The 15,000-nt window shown below is 43.2% G+C and overlaps 1 protein-coding gene across 7 annotated transcripts in view; it reads right to left on the bottom strand.

The window, feature by feature from the left end:
* The window catches only part of LOC109644486 (receptor-type tyrosine-protein phosphatase mu-like), a 76,341-nt gene that overhangs the window by 24,967 nt on the left and 36,374 nt on the right, over positions 1–15,000 (bottom strand). For all 7 annotated transcript variants that reach the window (XM_069512167.1, XM_069512166.1, XM_069512165.1 and 4 more), the window contains exons 10-17: positions 14,317–14,470; positions 13,988–14,163; positions 13,754–13,863; positions 10,935–11,136; positions 10,706–10,808; positions 5,598–5,779; positions 4,825–4,919; positions 3,151–3,187 (exon numbers count right to left, since the gene is read on the bottom strand). In XM_069512167.1, the coding sequence (XP_069368268.1) occupies positions 3,151–3,187; positions 4,825–4,919; positions 5,598–5,779; positions 10,706–10,808; positions 10,935–11,136; positions 13,754–13,863; positions 13,988–14,163; positions 14,317–14,470 (1,059 nt within the window). The remainder of the gene's footprint in view (positions 1–3,150; positions 3,188–4,824; positions 4,920–5,597; positions 5,780–10,705; positions 10,809–10,934; positions 11,137–13,753; positions 13,864–13,987; positions 14,164–14,316; positions 14,471–15,000) is intronic.

Below are 15,000 nucleotides of genomic sequence, written 5' to 3' on the forward strand. Positions count from 1 at the left end.
ATAATCACTACCTGTCTCACACCATCACCACCTGTCTCATCATCACCACCTGTCTCACATCACCACCTGTCTCACATAATCACTACCTGTCTCACACCATCACCACCTGTCTCATCATCACCACCTGTCTCACATAATCACTACCTGTCTCACACCATCACCACCTGTCTCATCATCACCACCTGTCTCACATAATCACTACCTGTCTCACACCATCACCACCTGTCTCATCATCACCACCTGTCTCACACCATCACCACCTGTCTCATCATCACCACCTGTCTCACATCATCACCACCTGTCTCATCATCACCACCTGTCTCACACCTTCACCACCTGTCTCACATCATCACCACCTGTCTCATCATCACCACCTGTCTCATCATCACCACCTGTCTCACACCTTCACCACCTGTCTCACATCATCACCACCTGTCTCATCATCACCACCTGTCTCACATCATCACCACCTGTCTCATCATCACCACCTGTCTCACACCTTCACCACCTGTCTCACACCTTCACCACCTATCTTACACCTTCACCACCTGTCTCATCATCACCACCTGTCTCACATCTTCACCACCTGTCTCATCATCACCACCTATCTTACACCTTCACCACCTGTCTCATCATCACCACCTGTCTCACATCTTCACCACCTGTCTCACATCATCACCACCTGTCTCATCATCACCACCTGTCTCACACCTTCACCACCTGTCTCACATCTTCACCACCTGTCTCACATCATCACCACCTGTCTCAGAACTTCACCACCTGTCTCACACCTTCACCACCTGTCTCATCATCACCACCTGTCTCACATCATCACCACCTGTCTCACACCTTCACCACCTGTCTCACACCTTCACCACCTGTCTCATCATCACCACCTGTCTCACACCTTCACCACCTGTCTCACATCATCACCACCTGTCTCATCATCACCACCTGTCTCACACCTTCACCACCTGTCTCACATCATCACCACCTGTCTCACACCATCACCACCTATCTTACACCTTCACAACCTGTCTCATCATCACCACCTGTCTCACATCTTCACCACCTGTCTCACATCATCACCACCTGTCTCATCATCACCACCTATCTTACACCTTCACCACCTGTCTCATCATCACCACCTGTCTCACATCTTCACCACCTGTCTCACATCATCACCACCTGTCTCATCATCACCACCTGTCTCACACCTTCACCACCTGTCTCACATCTTCACCACCTGTCTCACATCATCACCACCTGTCTCAGAACTTCACCACCTGTCTCACACCTTCACCACCTGTCTCATCATCACCACCTGTCTCACACCTTCACCACCTGTCTCACATCATCACCACCTGTCTCATCATCACCACCTGTCTCACACCTTCACCACCTGTCTCACATCATCACCACCTGTCTCACACCATCACCACCTATCTTACACCTTCACAACCTGTCTCATCATCACCACCTGTCTCACATCTTCACCACCTGTCTCACATCATCACCACCTGTCTCATCATCACCACCTGTCTCATCATCACCACCTGTCTCATCATCACCACCTGTCTCACACCTTCACCACCTGTCTCACATCATCACCACCTGTCTCACATCATCACCACCTGTCTCACATCTTCACCACCTGTCTCACATCTTCACCACCTGTCACATTAAACTGAATCATATTAAATCACTAAATTGAATCAGTGAGATGACGACAGTAGAGCAGAGAAACACACCTGAAAGAGAAGCTTGTTAATCAATCAATCAATCAATCAATCAATCAATCAATCAATCAATCAATCAATCAATCAATTAATCAATTAATCAATTAATCAATCAATCAGGTATTAGTGAGCTCAGTTAGGAGTGAGGACAGACCGCTGCTCGACCAGCACTGATGATGTCATGATGACGTTTTTTGTTGAAGTATAGCTGTTGTCACGGTGACAGTAAGAACAGATGTTACTCGTCGATCCAGAACATCCTGATAACACTCATACTTAAACAGGAGTTAACATTCAGCTGATGTTCACTTCTTTACATTCACATCAGCTACGCTCTGCAAGGCATCATGGGTAAAGGAGGGGAGGACTCCTGGGAGATCTGGTTGGCTGCTGCAGTGTGACTGACAGGTGTCAGGGGACCACCAGAGCCAATCAGCATCTGGTGTCATTAGCCACCAGAACTGTGCTTCAATAAAAGCTGATTAAAGCCAAGTGTGTGTGTGTGTGTGTGTGCGTGTGTGTGTGTTTCAGCTTGTTTAGCTATCATGTTTAACGGCTCTCTGGATGCCCATACAGTCCTAGTCATTAGCCTTGTGTTAGCCTAGCATTAGCAAAGGGCAGCGTGTGTGTGTGTGTGTGTGTGCGAGGACAAGGACATCAGGTCATCCTGTCGTTGGAGGACGGAGTGAGGGACAGGTGTCGGGAACTTACAGCCATCTGTTGGTCATTATAGTTCTGGATGGGACCAGCATGCTAACCATTAGCCTAGCACTCCAACAGCTAACTGCCATCTGTGTCTCATTACTCAGAACAGCCTGTTAGCTAGTGGCTAATTTAGGTTTAAAATCTAGTCCAGCAGAAACCAGGTCCACACAGCTAACTGTGCTAATGCTAACAGAGCAACACTCAATGTACAAAATCTAAATAAAATGTTATGAATTCATAAACAAATGTGTGTCTAGAAAATCATGTTTTCAAAATTAAACTAAATTATAGTTTAAAATATATACTTTAAAAAAGACTCTATACATTTAAAATAGGGTTGATTTTATAAGGAAGAAAGGGCCCCTAATCTTTCAAAGTAAAATGTAATCTCTTAAAAATAATGTTCTTTCCACCTTTTAAAATAAAATGCACCAATGCCTCCCAAAATATTATTTACCTTTGAAATAAAACTGTTCTTGAGACCTTTCAAAATAAAGGCTACTTCAGGCCAGTACTGATGTATTTCTTTACTGTACACCTTTCACAATAAAATGCACACAAATCTGAAAATGAAATGATATGAAATAAAATAGAATAAATAAGATAGTGATCTTTAGGTGTTGAAGTCCCCTTATAAAATCTCATGTCTCCCATTCAAACATAGAAAACTCTGGACATCAAGTTATAATGCACGACAGTTCATTACCTTTAGTGGCCACTCGCACACAGTCGATCTTTGTCTCCTGTTAGAGAGCGAGAGAGAAGCAAATTAGTTTCCTGTCAACACCAAAGCCGACATATTAGCTGTCACTTTCTCTACTCACACACACTCTCACACACACACATATACTCACACACACTCTCACACACACACATATACTCACACACACTCTCACACACACACATATACTCACACACACTCTCACACACACACATATACTCACACACACTCTCTCACACACACACACACACACACACACACACACACACATACTCCCACACACACACACACACACACACACATACACACACATACTCCCACACACACACACACTCACACACATACTCCCACACACACACACATATACTCTCACACACACACACACACACACACACACACACACACACACACACACACACACACACATACTCCCACACACACACACATACACTCTCACACACACACGCACACACACTCACAAACAAACTCACACACACACACACACACACACACACACACACACACACACACACACAGACATATACTCACTCACACACATACACGCACACACACTCTCACACACACACACACTCACTCACACACACACACACGCACACACACACAAACCCACACTCACACACATACACACACACACATTCAACACACGTTCATACACACACAGATTGTATTGTGTGTTAATTATTGACACTGGGGGGTTTATAATTGGTGTGTGTGTTGAATAATGCAGCAACAGTAGTGCTTTTTACTGTCACCAAACCACAGAGACACTCTGCTGCTGCTGCTGCATGTGAGAGTGTGTGTGTGTGTGTGTGTGTGCGCACATGAATATTCATGAGCTCTTGAGGTTAATTTGTCGTCTATTTGTTATCACCAGAAAGACGCAAGATGTTCTTTCTCACCTTTCACCAAAACTGTCTCACTCTTTCAGTATGAGTGTGTGTGTGTGTGTGTGTAATGGCGGACAATTACCTATTCACACATATTTGATAAAGTGCACACACACACACACACACACACACACACACACACACACAGCCCCCACTGCAGCCATGGGAGTGTGTGTGAGCTTGACCTCTCTGTCTTGGTTTCAGTTCTCTGATTTTTTGTGACTGACAGTAGAGAAAAGTGAAGGACATTGAAAAGAGAATAATATGAGCGTTGTTCTGACGAGTGTTTTCTGTTCTGGCGACGTCGAGCTCTGCTGAACATTGTGATTGGATGTCGACGGCCACCAGTCCTTCACAATCCAGACACAGTTTCCTCCTCATTAACTCAGTGGAAAACAGCTCATGGTTGATATGAAGCTTCTTTAAAGTCGTATAAAAAATCACACTGCTGCTCAGAGTCGTGACATATTTTCAGATTTTGACCTAAAAGTTTCCTCCTGACGGGTCAGTTCTGACCTGTGGCTATTTCTGCACTGTCCTCCCCCACTCTCTCTCTGTCCCACTCACAGCTTGCGCTCTAAAAGCCAAAAAAATAAGCTTGAAAAAAAAGTTTCGTCCTGACAATTTATCACCTCTGACATCCTTCGTTAAAAAAATCCAATAGTACGCTGAACAAAGACTCAACGCTAACCCTGATAACTGCAGGAGCAGATGGGTGAACTCCGTGTTACCAGCCGACAGGTGAACTCACCCCATTAGCAGTGCTGACGGCCTGATAGTAGATCCCATAACTCTTATGAGGCAGCAGAGGAGCGTTCCAGTAACCACTGTACGTCCTGTTGTCACCTGTGAAACACACACAGACACACATGCACTCAAGTAAATAGGCAATAACTAACTAACTTACTACAAGACTGAGTAAAATACTGATTAGCTACATGCTAGCTGACTGACAATTGAAGTACTATCAGTTAGTTATTTAAGCAACAATCTGACAAACATACTGATTAGTTTACTGGCGGATCAAAGTTACCAATCTTACTAACTACCTAAAATAGACCTAACATAGGCTAACAAACTAGCACAATGAATAGCCAAAAACTTACCTACTTACTAGTTTGGCAACTAAAGCACTATGAATATAACATTGAAGTTAGCTAAGTCAGCTGGTTAGCAGCTAATTCAAAAACAACATACTGGTTAGCTAACAATTGACAAGCAGTTACTGATTACTGAATCAAGTTGGTAAAGTAAGTCAATAAATCAAACATTTAGCTTGCTAGCTAACTAACTGACTGAAAAAATTAACTAACTTATTAGCCAGTTTAGAAATGAGCTCACCAAGTAACTGGCTGATTGACTTAGTTCATGTTACAATGCTATGAATTAGCAGCATATTTATAATTCTAACTCACTAACTGCTGACTAACTAACTAACAAGTGAGTGAGTGACTAACTAATTAGCTAACTAACCTATAATTTCACTGTTATTCTTCACTCACTAACTAACTGGTGGTGACTGACCGACACAGAAGGGTAGGGCGGCCCTCAGCTCGCCCATCGGCAGCTCAGCGCTGAAGTAATACTGCGAGTTGAGCAGGGTCGCATTCTGGAAGTGAATGGGCACCGGGTAACAACGCAGGATTTCTGCAGTACCTCTTCTTTGCCTGCGGGGGCGCTCCTCCTCCACCACCACCTGGTACTTACTGCAGACAGATGACAGACAGGTTCATTCATTCGTTCGATGGTTTAATACGTTTCCTTTAAGCGATGGTTTCTCTAACGTGACTGATGTATTGCACCTTGTGTTGTCAGTAACATCAACATCCTAACTGTAATCTGGAAGCACATGAAGGGTCAGTCAGTTAACTAGTTAGTCAGTAGTCTTCTTCTGCTCCAACCTTTGTTTTCAAGCTACAAGAAGTTGTTGGATAGCTACCTGAGTGAGCAACATGCTAAGAGAGCTGCTAGCCAATTTATTAGTAGACGCTAGCTTGTTAACTAACTAGTTTGTGCTAATCCGTGTAAGCAAATGATCACTTGGTCCATGGGGGTGGTTAGTCTTTAGTTAGTGAGCTAACCAGCTAATGTGTAACCAGGTAGTCAGTTGACTCCTTGTTTCTATATTAACTGAGCACTGACTGAAGAAGAATGACTGATGAATGTAAGAGTTTCCGTTTCCTGCTCGTCCTGTGAAAGGTCGCACGTCTGATGATAATTTTAGTCGTGGAGTTTCTCTTCTTCCTGTTTTACTGTATTCACGAGAACAGTTCATATGAATGGTTAGCCTCTGTAGCTGAAGGACATGCTAACAATATCGTTATTATCAGTGTCCATATTGCTGTTGCCTAGCAGCGGCGTTTTCATGACTAATCCACTTGAACACAAACACTGAAACCACGAGTTCCTGATGTCCATTTGAAGGTGGCACTTATCCAGGTGCATCTTGGGAAATGTAGGATCAACTGTTTGAAGTCAACTCCTCTCAGGATCTTTTGAATTTCAGCGTTTCGTTTTGACGCTGTGGGAGAAGGTGGACTTGATTTCTGTTCACATACGACTCTGACACATTAACGTTGGTCGTGATCTTGTCGTCCAGCTGTTGGTTCATTATTCAGCCTCAGAGAAAGGTCAGCTCTGCCTCTCCACCACTCCATCACACTCTCCTTCACTTTTATTAACTCTCTGTAACTTTACAACCGTCTGAAATTAAACTGATAATTCATTTCATCCTGTCTCGGCAGGTATTAAAATCTTTATGTAGATAAAAACATAAGACACAAGAGTCTGGAGGAAAAATCCTTGTTCCGTGGTTCTCTACTGATAAGAACTGAAAAGACATATTCTTCACATCCACCATGAAAATAAGATGCTGTCTATCTGTGGGGTCATGAATGATGCTTGTTACCACGGTGATTTCATGTTTTTTGACAACTATAATTGTGGAACTTATACATTTTTATTCTGGTGAGTAAAAACACTGTGAACGTAACCGGAGTCAAGATATGTCATACAATGAGAAGAACCTGATCTGCATTTATTGTGACTGACAGAACTACAGAAAAGTGTAAACATAAGAAGAAGGACAACACTTCCTGTTAAGTTAAAAAGCTAAAATATCTCCGATAACAGCGCTGCCATCTTGTGGCGATGATGTCATTTACAGGCTGAGCAGTAGTGATCGTGGAGCCGTGGTATCAAGGTCCCACCCATACATGCTCTCAATCAATCCTGAGTCAGTCTCATCTGTCGTCTAAGCCTGTTTTTTATATCATCAAACTATTCAAACCAAACTGATCAGAGACACTTGAACGGACATCAGAGAGGAGAACGAGCTGAAATGACAGAAACATCTTTAAACATTTATTTCACTTCTACTTTGAGTTTTTAGTTTGGTCCAGTTTTGGCGGCCGATCACTTTGTTTCTGCCAGCAGGTGTCAGAGTTCACACACGAACACACAGAGCTGCACCTGAACGCACCACAGCCCCTTTCCAACAGTGTCTGAGTCCTGAGGGACCAAACAAACAATAGTCCTGTTTCATGGGAACCAGGTTCAGGACAGAAGTCATAGATCACCTCACACACACACACATAAGCATGCACACGCACACACACGCACACACACACACACACACACACACACACACACTAAGGGTGTGGACGGGGAAACTACAGCTTTGTCACATTTCCTGCTGGACAGGAAACTAAAGGAGGACAGGAAGACACACACACTGTAACACACGTCTGAATTGTTTATTCCCATCTGACAGAGACAGATTCAGTCATTTCTCTGTCCTCTTCCTCCTTTTCTTATTCTCTTTTTCTTCTTTATTTTCTTGTCGTTCTCTCTCCTCCCCCTCACATCTCTCTCTCTCTTCTTCTCTCTTTTTTCCTCTCTCTGTCTGACAAACCATCCCCAATCACATTTCTTCACGCACACTTGTTATGTGTGTGTGTGTGTGACAATAATCTGATTACAGCTGCAGGTCGCCCACGGCAACACCTTTTGTCTTACAATGCGGGGCTCTTAAACCTCAGTGTATGTGTGTCGTACTGTGTGTGTGTGTGTGTTTGTGTGTGTGTGTGTGTATGTGTGTGTGTGCCCAAAGGCTACCACACAAACACACTGGTGTCAGAAGAGACAAAAGCAAAGTTAAATATACAAACATAAACATGAAATTGTATCTCAGAGCAGAATCTGTTCAATGTGATGGATTCTACATCAGCTATCATGTCAATTAACACACCTTACATCACACACACACACACACACACACACACACACACTCCTCGGTCTTGTTCCTGTATAAATCAAAACATGAAAAAAACGTCTTCTCTGGTAGTTTCTGTAGAAAACGTCTTCTCTGGTAGTTTCTGTAGAAAACGTCTTCTCTGGTAGTTTCTGTAGAAAACGTCTTCTCTGGTAGTTTGTATAGAAACGTCTCCTCTGGTAGTTTCTATAGAAAACGTCTCCTCTGGTAGTTTCTATAGAAAACGTCTCCTCTGGTAGTTTCTGTAGAAAACGTCTTCTCTGGTAGTTTCTGTAGAAAACGTCTTCTCTGGTAGTTTCTGTAGAAAACGTCTTCTCTGGTAGTTTCTGTAGAAAACGTCTTCTCTGGTAGTTTGTATAGAAAACGTCTCCTCTGGTAGTTTCTGTAGAAACGTCTCCTCTGGTAGTTTCTGTAGAAAACGTCTCCTCTGGTAGTTTCTGTAGAAAATGTCTCCTCTGGTAGTTTCTGTAGAAAACGTCTCCTCTGGTAGTTTGTATAGAAAACGTCTCCTCTGGTAGTTTCTGTAGAAAACGTCTCCTCTGGTAGTTTCTGTAGAAAACGTCTTCTCTGGTAGTTTCTGTAGAAAACGTCTTCTCTGGTAGTTTGTATAGAAAACGTCTCCTCTGGTAGTTTCTGTAGAAAACGTCTCCTCTGGTAGTTTCTGTAGAAACGTCTCCTCTGGTAGTTTCTGTAGAAAACGTCTCCTCTGGTAGTTTCTGTAGAAAATGTCTCCTCTGGTAGTTTCTGTAGAAAACGTCTCCTCTGGTAGTTTGTATAGAAAACGTCTCCTCTGGTAGTTTCTATAGAAAACGTCTCCTCTGGTAGTTTCTATAGAAAACGTCTCCTCTGGTAGTTTCTGTAGAAAACGTCTCCTCTGGTAGTTTCTGTAGAAAACGTCTCCTCTGGTAGTTTCTGTAGAAAACGTCTCCTCTGGTAGTTTCTATAGAAAACGTCTCCTCTGGTAGTTTCTGTAGAAAACGTCTCCTCTGGTAGTTTCTGTAGAAAACGTCTCCTCTGGTAGTTTCTGTAGAAAACGTCTTCTCTGGTAGTTTGTATAGAAAACGTCTTCTCTGGTAGTTTCTATAGAAAACGTCTCCTCTGGTAGTTTGTATAGAAAACGTCTCCTCTGGTAGTTTCTGTAGAAAACGTCTCCTCTCACTTTCTAACGTCAGTAAACTTTGTCCTCAGGAGTTTTTGTCTCAGTCTCAAGTCGTCTTCAAACAGCTGATGTTCGTTTATCAGTTCAGATCATTTAGAGTCAAACAGACCAGAAAGAACCGGATGTGTTGGGGACACTGCAGCGTCACATGAGGTCAAACTGCCTCCGCTCGTCTCACTGTGCACATCGTTTCTAAGCATTACGTTATGAGCATGAGCTCGGTAAATGCATGAATGAATTATGAGATAACTAAACAATTAATCAAAACACACAAAATTATGAATGAAGCAATGATAAGTAACAAATACACTTAATGATAAAAAATTACGACTGCGTTTTAAACTATTTCCGACTTAAAACGTTTATGATTTCTTATCACCACTGTGTGAATAAAGTTTAAAAATTAATAAAAACTTCAATTCAAGTAACAAAGAAAGAGAAACTACCTGTTTCCACAGATTCATTTTACTTCACAATGACAGTTCACCACCTCTGAGTCCAGTCTCAAAGAGAAACACTGAAATGTCATATCTTACATCTATAAATAGCGTGAACTACAGAATTAGAGTTTTGGTGCTTAGCGTAAAAAAAAAGGGTCTAACTCCCTGCCTGACTTTTGTCCCAGTCCGACCCTGGACGTTGTTGTGTTTGATTCACGTTAGAGGTCGAAGGTCAACATGAAATCTTTGAGATCTGAGACTTTAATCATTGAAAGAAGAGACGAGGAGTCAGTTCTTAAACCACTGTGTGTGTGTGTGTGTGTGTGTGTGTGTGCGTATATGTATGTGTGTGTGTGTGTGTGTGTGTGTGATTGACACATTAGCTGTTAATCCCCTGTTAATCCTCGTGTTAGCAGCAGCTCTGATTAGCTCCGCCCGCAGATCGTTAATTAACCAAATCCCTTGTCACAGCCCGGCGACAGAGAGCAGACAGCTGTTGACATGGAGACTGTTACCGCGGATACTGCCTCCCCCATGGCCCTCTGTGATGGAGATTTAACTGTGTGCGTGTTGTGTGTGTCAGTGCACGACGTATGTCTGGAAACTCTACATTGAAATTTTAGACAAAAAGTTGGAGATGTTTCCTCTTCATGTTTTCACGTCATGAAAACTTTACGGAGCAGAAGATTGATGCTGTGTGTGTGTGTGTGTGTGTGTGTGTGTGTGTGTGCGTGTGTGTGTGTGCGTGTGTGTGTGTTACCTGACTGGTGCTCCTCGGCTCTGAGCTGGTCGCAGCAGGATGGTGACGGTGGAGTCGGTTTGGTTCAGAGGTGACTCCTGGTCGTACGCTGGCATCAGAGGAGCTGAGGAAGAGCACATCTGTTTGTTTGACACCTTTTCAACTGACCTCCGAACATTCGGTTCAGGTCACAGGCCCGTGTGAAGAAGTAATAAAATGTAACATCAGATCTTATTTTGAAGGATCGTACCTGAGATCTTGGTGGTAAACTGTGTGATCACTGGAGGTCCGAAGCCTTTCACAGTGGAGGCTCTTATTGTGAAGGAGTAGGTGGAGCCTGGGTAGAGGCCCATGAACACGTGGCTTGTCTCATTGGTCGGTTTGAACACCTTGCCGCTCTGATTGGACAGATCGAACTCTGTGTCGAAGGAGCTCAGAGCTTTGTAAGAGATCTGTGGATGGGAGTGACGGACATGTCTGCTCACTGGGGCTTGTGGGTAATGGAGTCTTAACTGTTTTTACACCATTTAGAATGTTTATGTATATTTATGACATGAGTCAATCAAAATAAATAATAAACTAACATTCTATCAGTGAAATTACATGTGTCATAACATGTGTCATAACGTGTAATAACATGTGTGATAACATGTGTGATAACATGTGTGATAACATGTGTGATAACATGTGTCATAACATGTGTGATAACATGTGTGATAACATGTGTCATAACATGTGTCATAACATGTGTCATAACGTGTCATAACATGTGTAATAACGTGTAATAACATGTGTGATAACATGTGTCATAACGTGTCATAACATGTGTCATAACACATCTCATAACATGTGTGATAACATGTGTAATAACATGTGATAACGTGTCATAACACATCTCATAACATGTGTGATAACATGTGTCATAACATGTGTGAAACATGTGTCATAACACATCTCATAACATGTGTCATAACATGTGTAATAACACATCTCATAACATGTGTAATAACATGTGTAGTAACACGTGTCATAACATGTGTAATAACGTGTAATAACATGTGTGATAACATGTGTGATAACGTGTCATAACATGTGTGATAACATGTGTAATAACACATCTCATAACATGTGTCATAACATGTGTAATAACACATCTCATAACATGTGTAATAACATGTGTAGTAACACGTGTCATAACATGTGTAATAACACATCTCATAACATGTGTCATAACATGTGTTATAACATGTGTAGTAACATGTGTCATAACATGTGTAATAACGTGTCATAACATGTGTCATAACAAGTGTAATAACACATCTCATAACATGTGTCATAACATGTGTAGTAACACGTGTCATAACATGTGTAATAACGTGTAATAACATGTGTGATAACATGTGTGATAACGTGTCATAACATGTGTGATAACATGTGTAATAACACATCTCATAACATGTGTCATAACATGTGTAATAACACATCTCATAACATGTGTAATAACATGTGTAGTAACACGTGTCATAACATGTGTCATAACATGTGTTATAACATGTGTAGTAACATGTGTCATAACATGTGTAATAACGTGTCATAACATGTGTCATAACATGTGTAATAAAACATCTCATAACATGTGTCATAACATGTGTAATAACATGTGTAATTACGTGTCATAACATGTGTCATAACATGTGTAATAACACATCTCATAACATGTGTCATAACATGTGTAATAACAAGTGTCATAAAATGTGTAATAACATGTATAATAACATAAACAACAACTATGATAACCTGTGTAATAGCACGTGTACTACCCTGTGTATTACCACGTGTACTACCCTGTGTAATACCATGTGTACTACCCTGTGTAATACCACGTGTACTACCCTGTGTAATACCACGTGTACTACCCTGTCTAATAGCACGTGTACTACCCTGTCTAATAGCACGTGTACTACCCTGTGTAATACCACGTGTACTACCCTGTCTAATAGCACGTGTACTACCCTGTGTAATACCACGTGTACTACCCTGTGTAATAGCACGTGTACTACCCTGTGTAATACCACGTGTACTACCCTGTGTAATAGCACGTGTACTACCCTGTGTAATACCACGTGTACTACCCTGTGTAATAGCACGTGTACTACCCTGTGTAATACCACGTGTACTACCCTGTGTAATAGCACGTGTACTACCCTGTGTAATACCACGTGTACTACCCTGTGTAATAGCACGTGTACTACCCTGTGTAATACCACGTGTACTACCCTGTGTAATAGCACGTGTACTACCCTGTGTATTACCACGTGTACTACCCTGTGTAATACCACGTGTACTACCCTGTGTAATACCACGTGTACTACCCTGTCTAATAGCACGTGTACTACCCTGTGTAATAGCACGTGTACTACCCTGTGTATTACCACATGTACTACCCTGTGTAATAGCACGTGTACTACCCTTTGTAATACCACGTGTACTACCCTGTGTAATACCACGTGTACTACCCTGTGTAATAGCACGTGTACTACCCTGTGTAATACCACGTGTACTACCCTGTGTAATAGCACGTGTACTACCCTGTGTAATACCACGTGTACTACCCTGTGTAATAGCACGTGTACTACCCTGTGTAATACCACGTGTACTACCCTGTGTAATAGCACGTGTACTACCCTGTGTAATACCACGTGTACTACCCTGTGTAATAGCACGTGTACTACCCTGTGTAATACCACGTGTACTACCCTGTGTAATAGCACGTGTACTACCCTGTGTAATACCACGTGTACTACCCTGTGTAATAGCACGTGTACTACCCTGTGTATTACCACGTGTACTACCCTGTGTAATAGCACGTGTACTACCCTGTGTAATAGCACGTGTACTACCCTGTGTAATACCACGTGTACTACCCTGTGTAATAGCACGTGTACTACCCTGTGTAATAGCACGTGTACTACCCTGTGTAATAGCACGTGTACTACCCTGTGTAATAGCACGTGTACTACCCTGTGTAATAGCACGTGTACTACCCTGTGTAATACCCTGTGTGTGTACCTCGTACTGTCGGATGAGGCCGTACGTCTGCAGCGGTTCTCTCCAGCTCAGACTGATCTGCTGCTCGTAACTGCTGCCGAGAATCGAGTCCACAGGAACCGCTCCAGGGACTGAGACAGAAACACTGAGGTTATCGAGAGAATCTGAATCGTGACACGTGAGGTGAGACAGACTTTCCACTGATACTCGTGTGATGGACATGTGGAGACATGTGGACGTGTCTCTGACTCGTACCGTCCTCGTCTGTCAGCACCAGCAGCTCGTCGCTCTCCTTGCGTCCCTCTGGGTTACTGAGGACGAGTCTCAGGCTTACGTTGGTGAAAGGTGGAAGGTTACGCACCGTGTGCTGCGGCACGCTGCTCACAGTGTCGTACACCACCTCCTCCCTCACCTCCTCCTTCACCCGCTCCCTGCACCAGACACAGAGGGGGAGGGGTTATTATTGCTGGGCCCCTGCCTGACTTTACCTGTGGGGCCGTCCTCTGAACCTGGTGGCCCCCCTCTTTCTCTTTATTTGACAACCCCTCCCCCCCACTTTTATCTGTGGCCCCTCCCTATTTTACCTGCTGGCGGTCCCTGCTGGTCTGTAGTGGTACTGTGCGGTCACGTTGTAGCTGTGGCAGCGCGTCACGTTGTATCCGAACGGTTCCCATCGAACCGTCATCTGTTTGGATTGAATGTCAACAACCTCCAAACGCTGCGGGCCGTGCATCGGATCTGACGCACAAACACACAAAGATAAACACATGATCATTGATTATTGATTCTCGTTGTGGCCCCGTCACAGGGATCTTAGTGAGGACGCTCTTAACCATCTCAACGAAATGACGAACCCCGACCCTGAACCTGAACATCACACCAAGACTCAACCTTCAATCAGTCAATGAAGACGTGAGGACAGGACGAAATGTCCTTCAATTCAAATGGTCCTCACAAAGATGTAAGTACAAGTACACAGAACTGAACCGACACAAAGAGAGAGAAGACACTCACACACACACACACACAGACACTCTCTCACACACACACTCATACACAGACACACACACACTCACACAGACTCTCTCACACTCACACACACTCTCACTCACACAGACTCTCTCACACTCACACACACTCTCACTCTCACACACACACTCACACACACACACACACTCACACACACTCTCACTCACACAGACTCTCTCACACTCACACACACACTCTCTCACACTCTCACTCACACACACACACACACTCACACACAC

Source organism: Paralichthys olivaceus, chromosome 17 (assembly GCF_024713975.1).
Source record: "Paralichthys olivaceus isolate ysfri-2021 chromosome 17, ASM2471397v2, whole genome shotgun sequence".
NCBI classification, from domain to species: Eukaryota; Metazoa; Chordata; class Actinopteri; order Pleuronectiformes; family Paralichthyidae; genus Paralichthys; species Paralichthys olivaceus.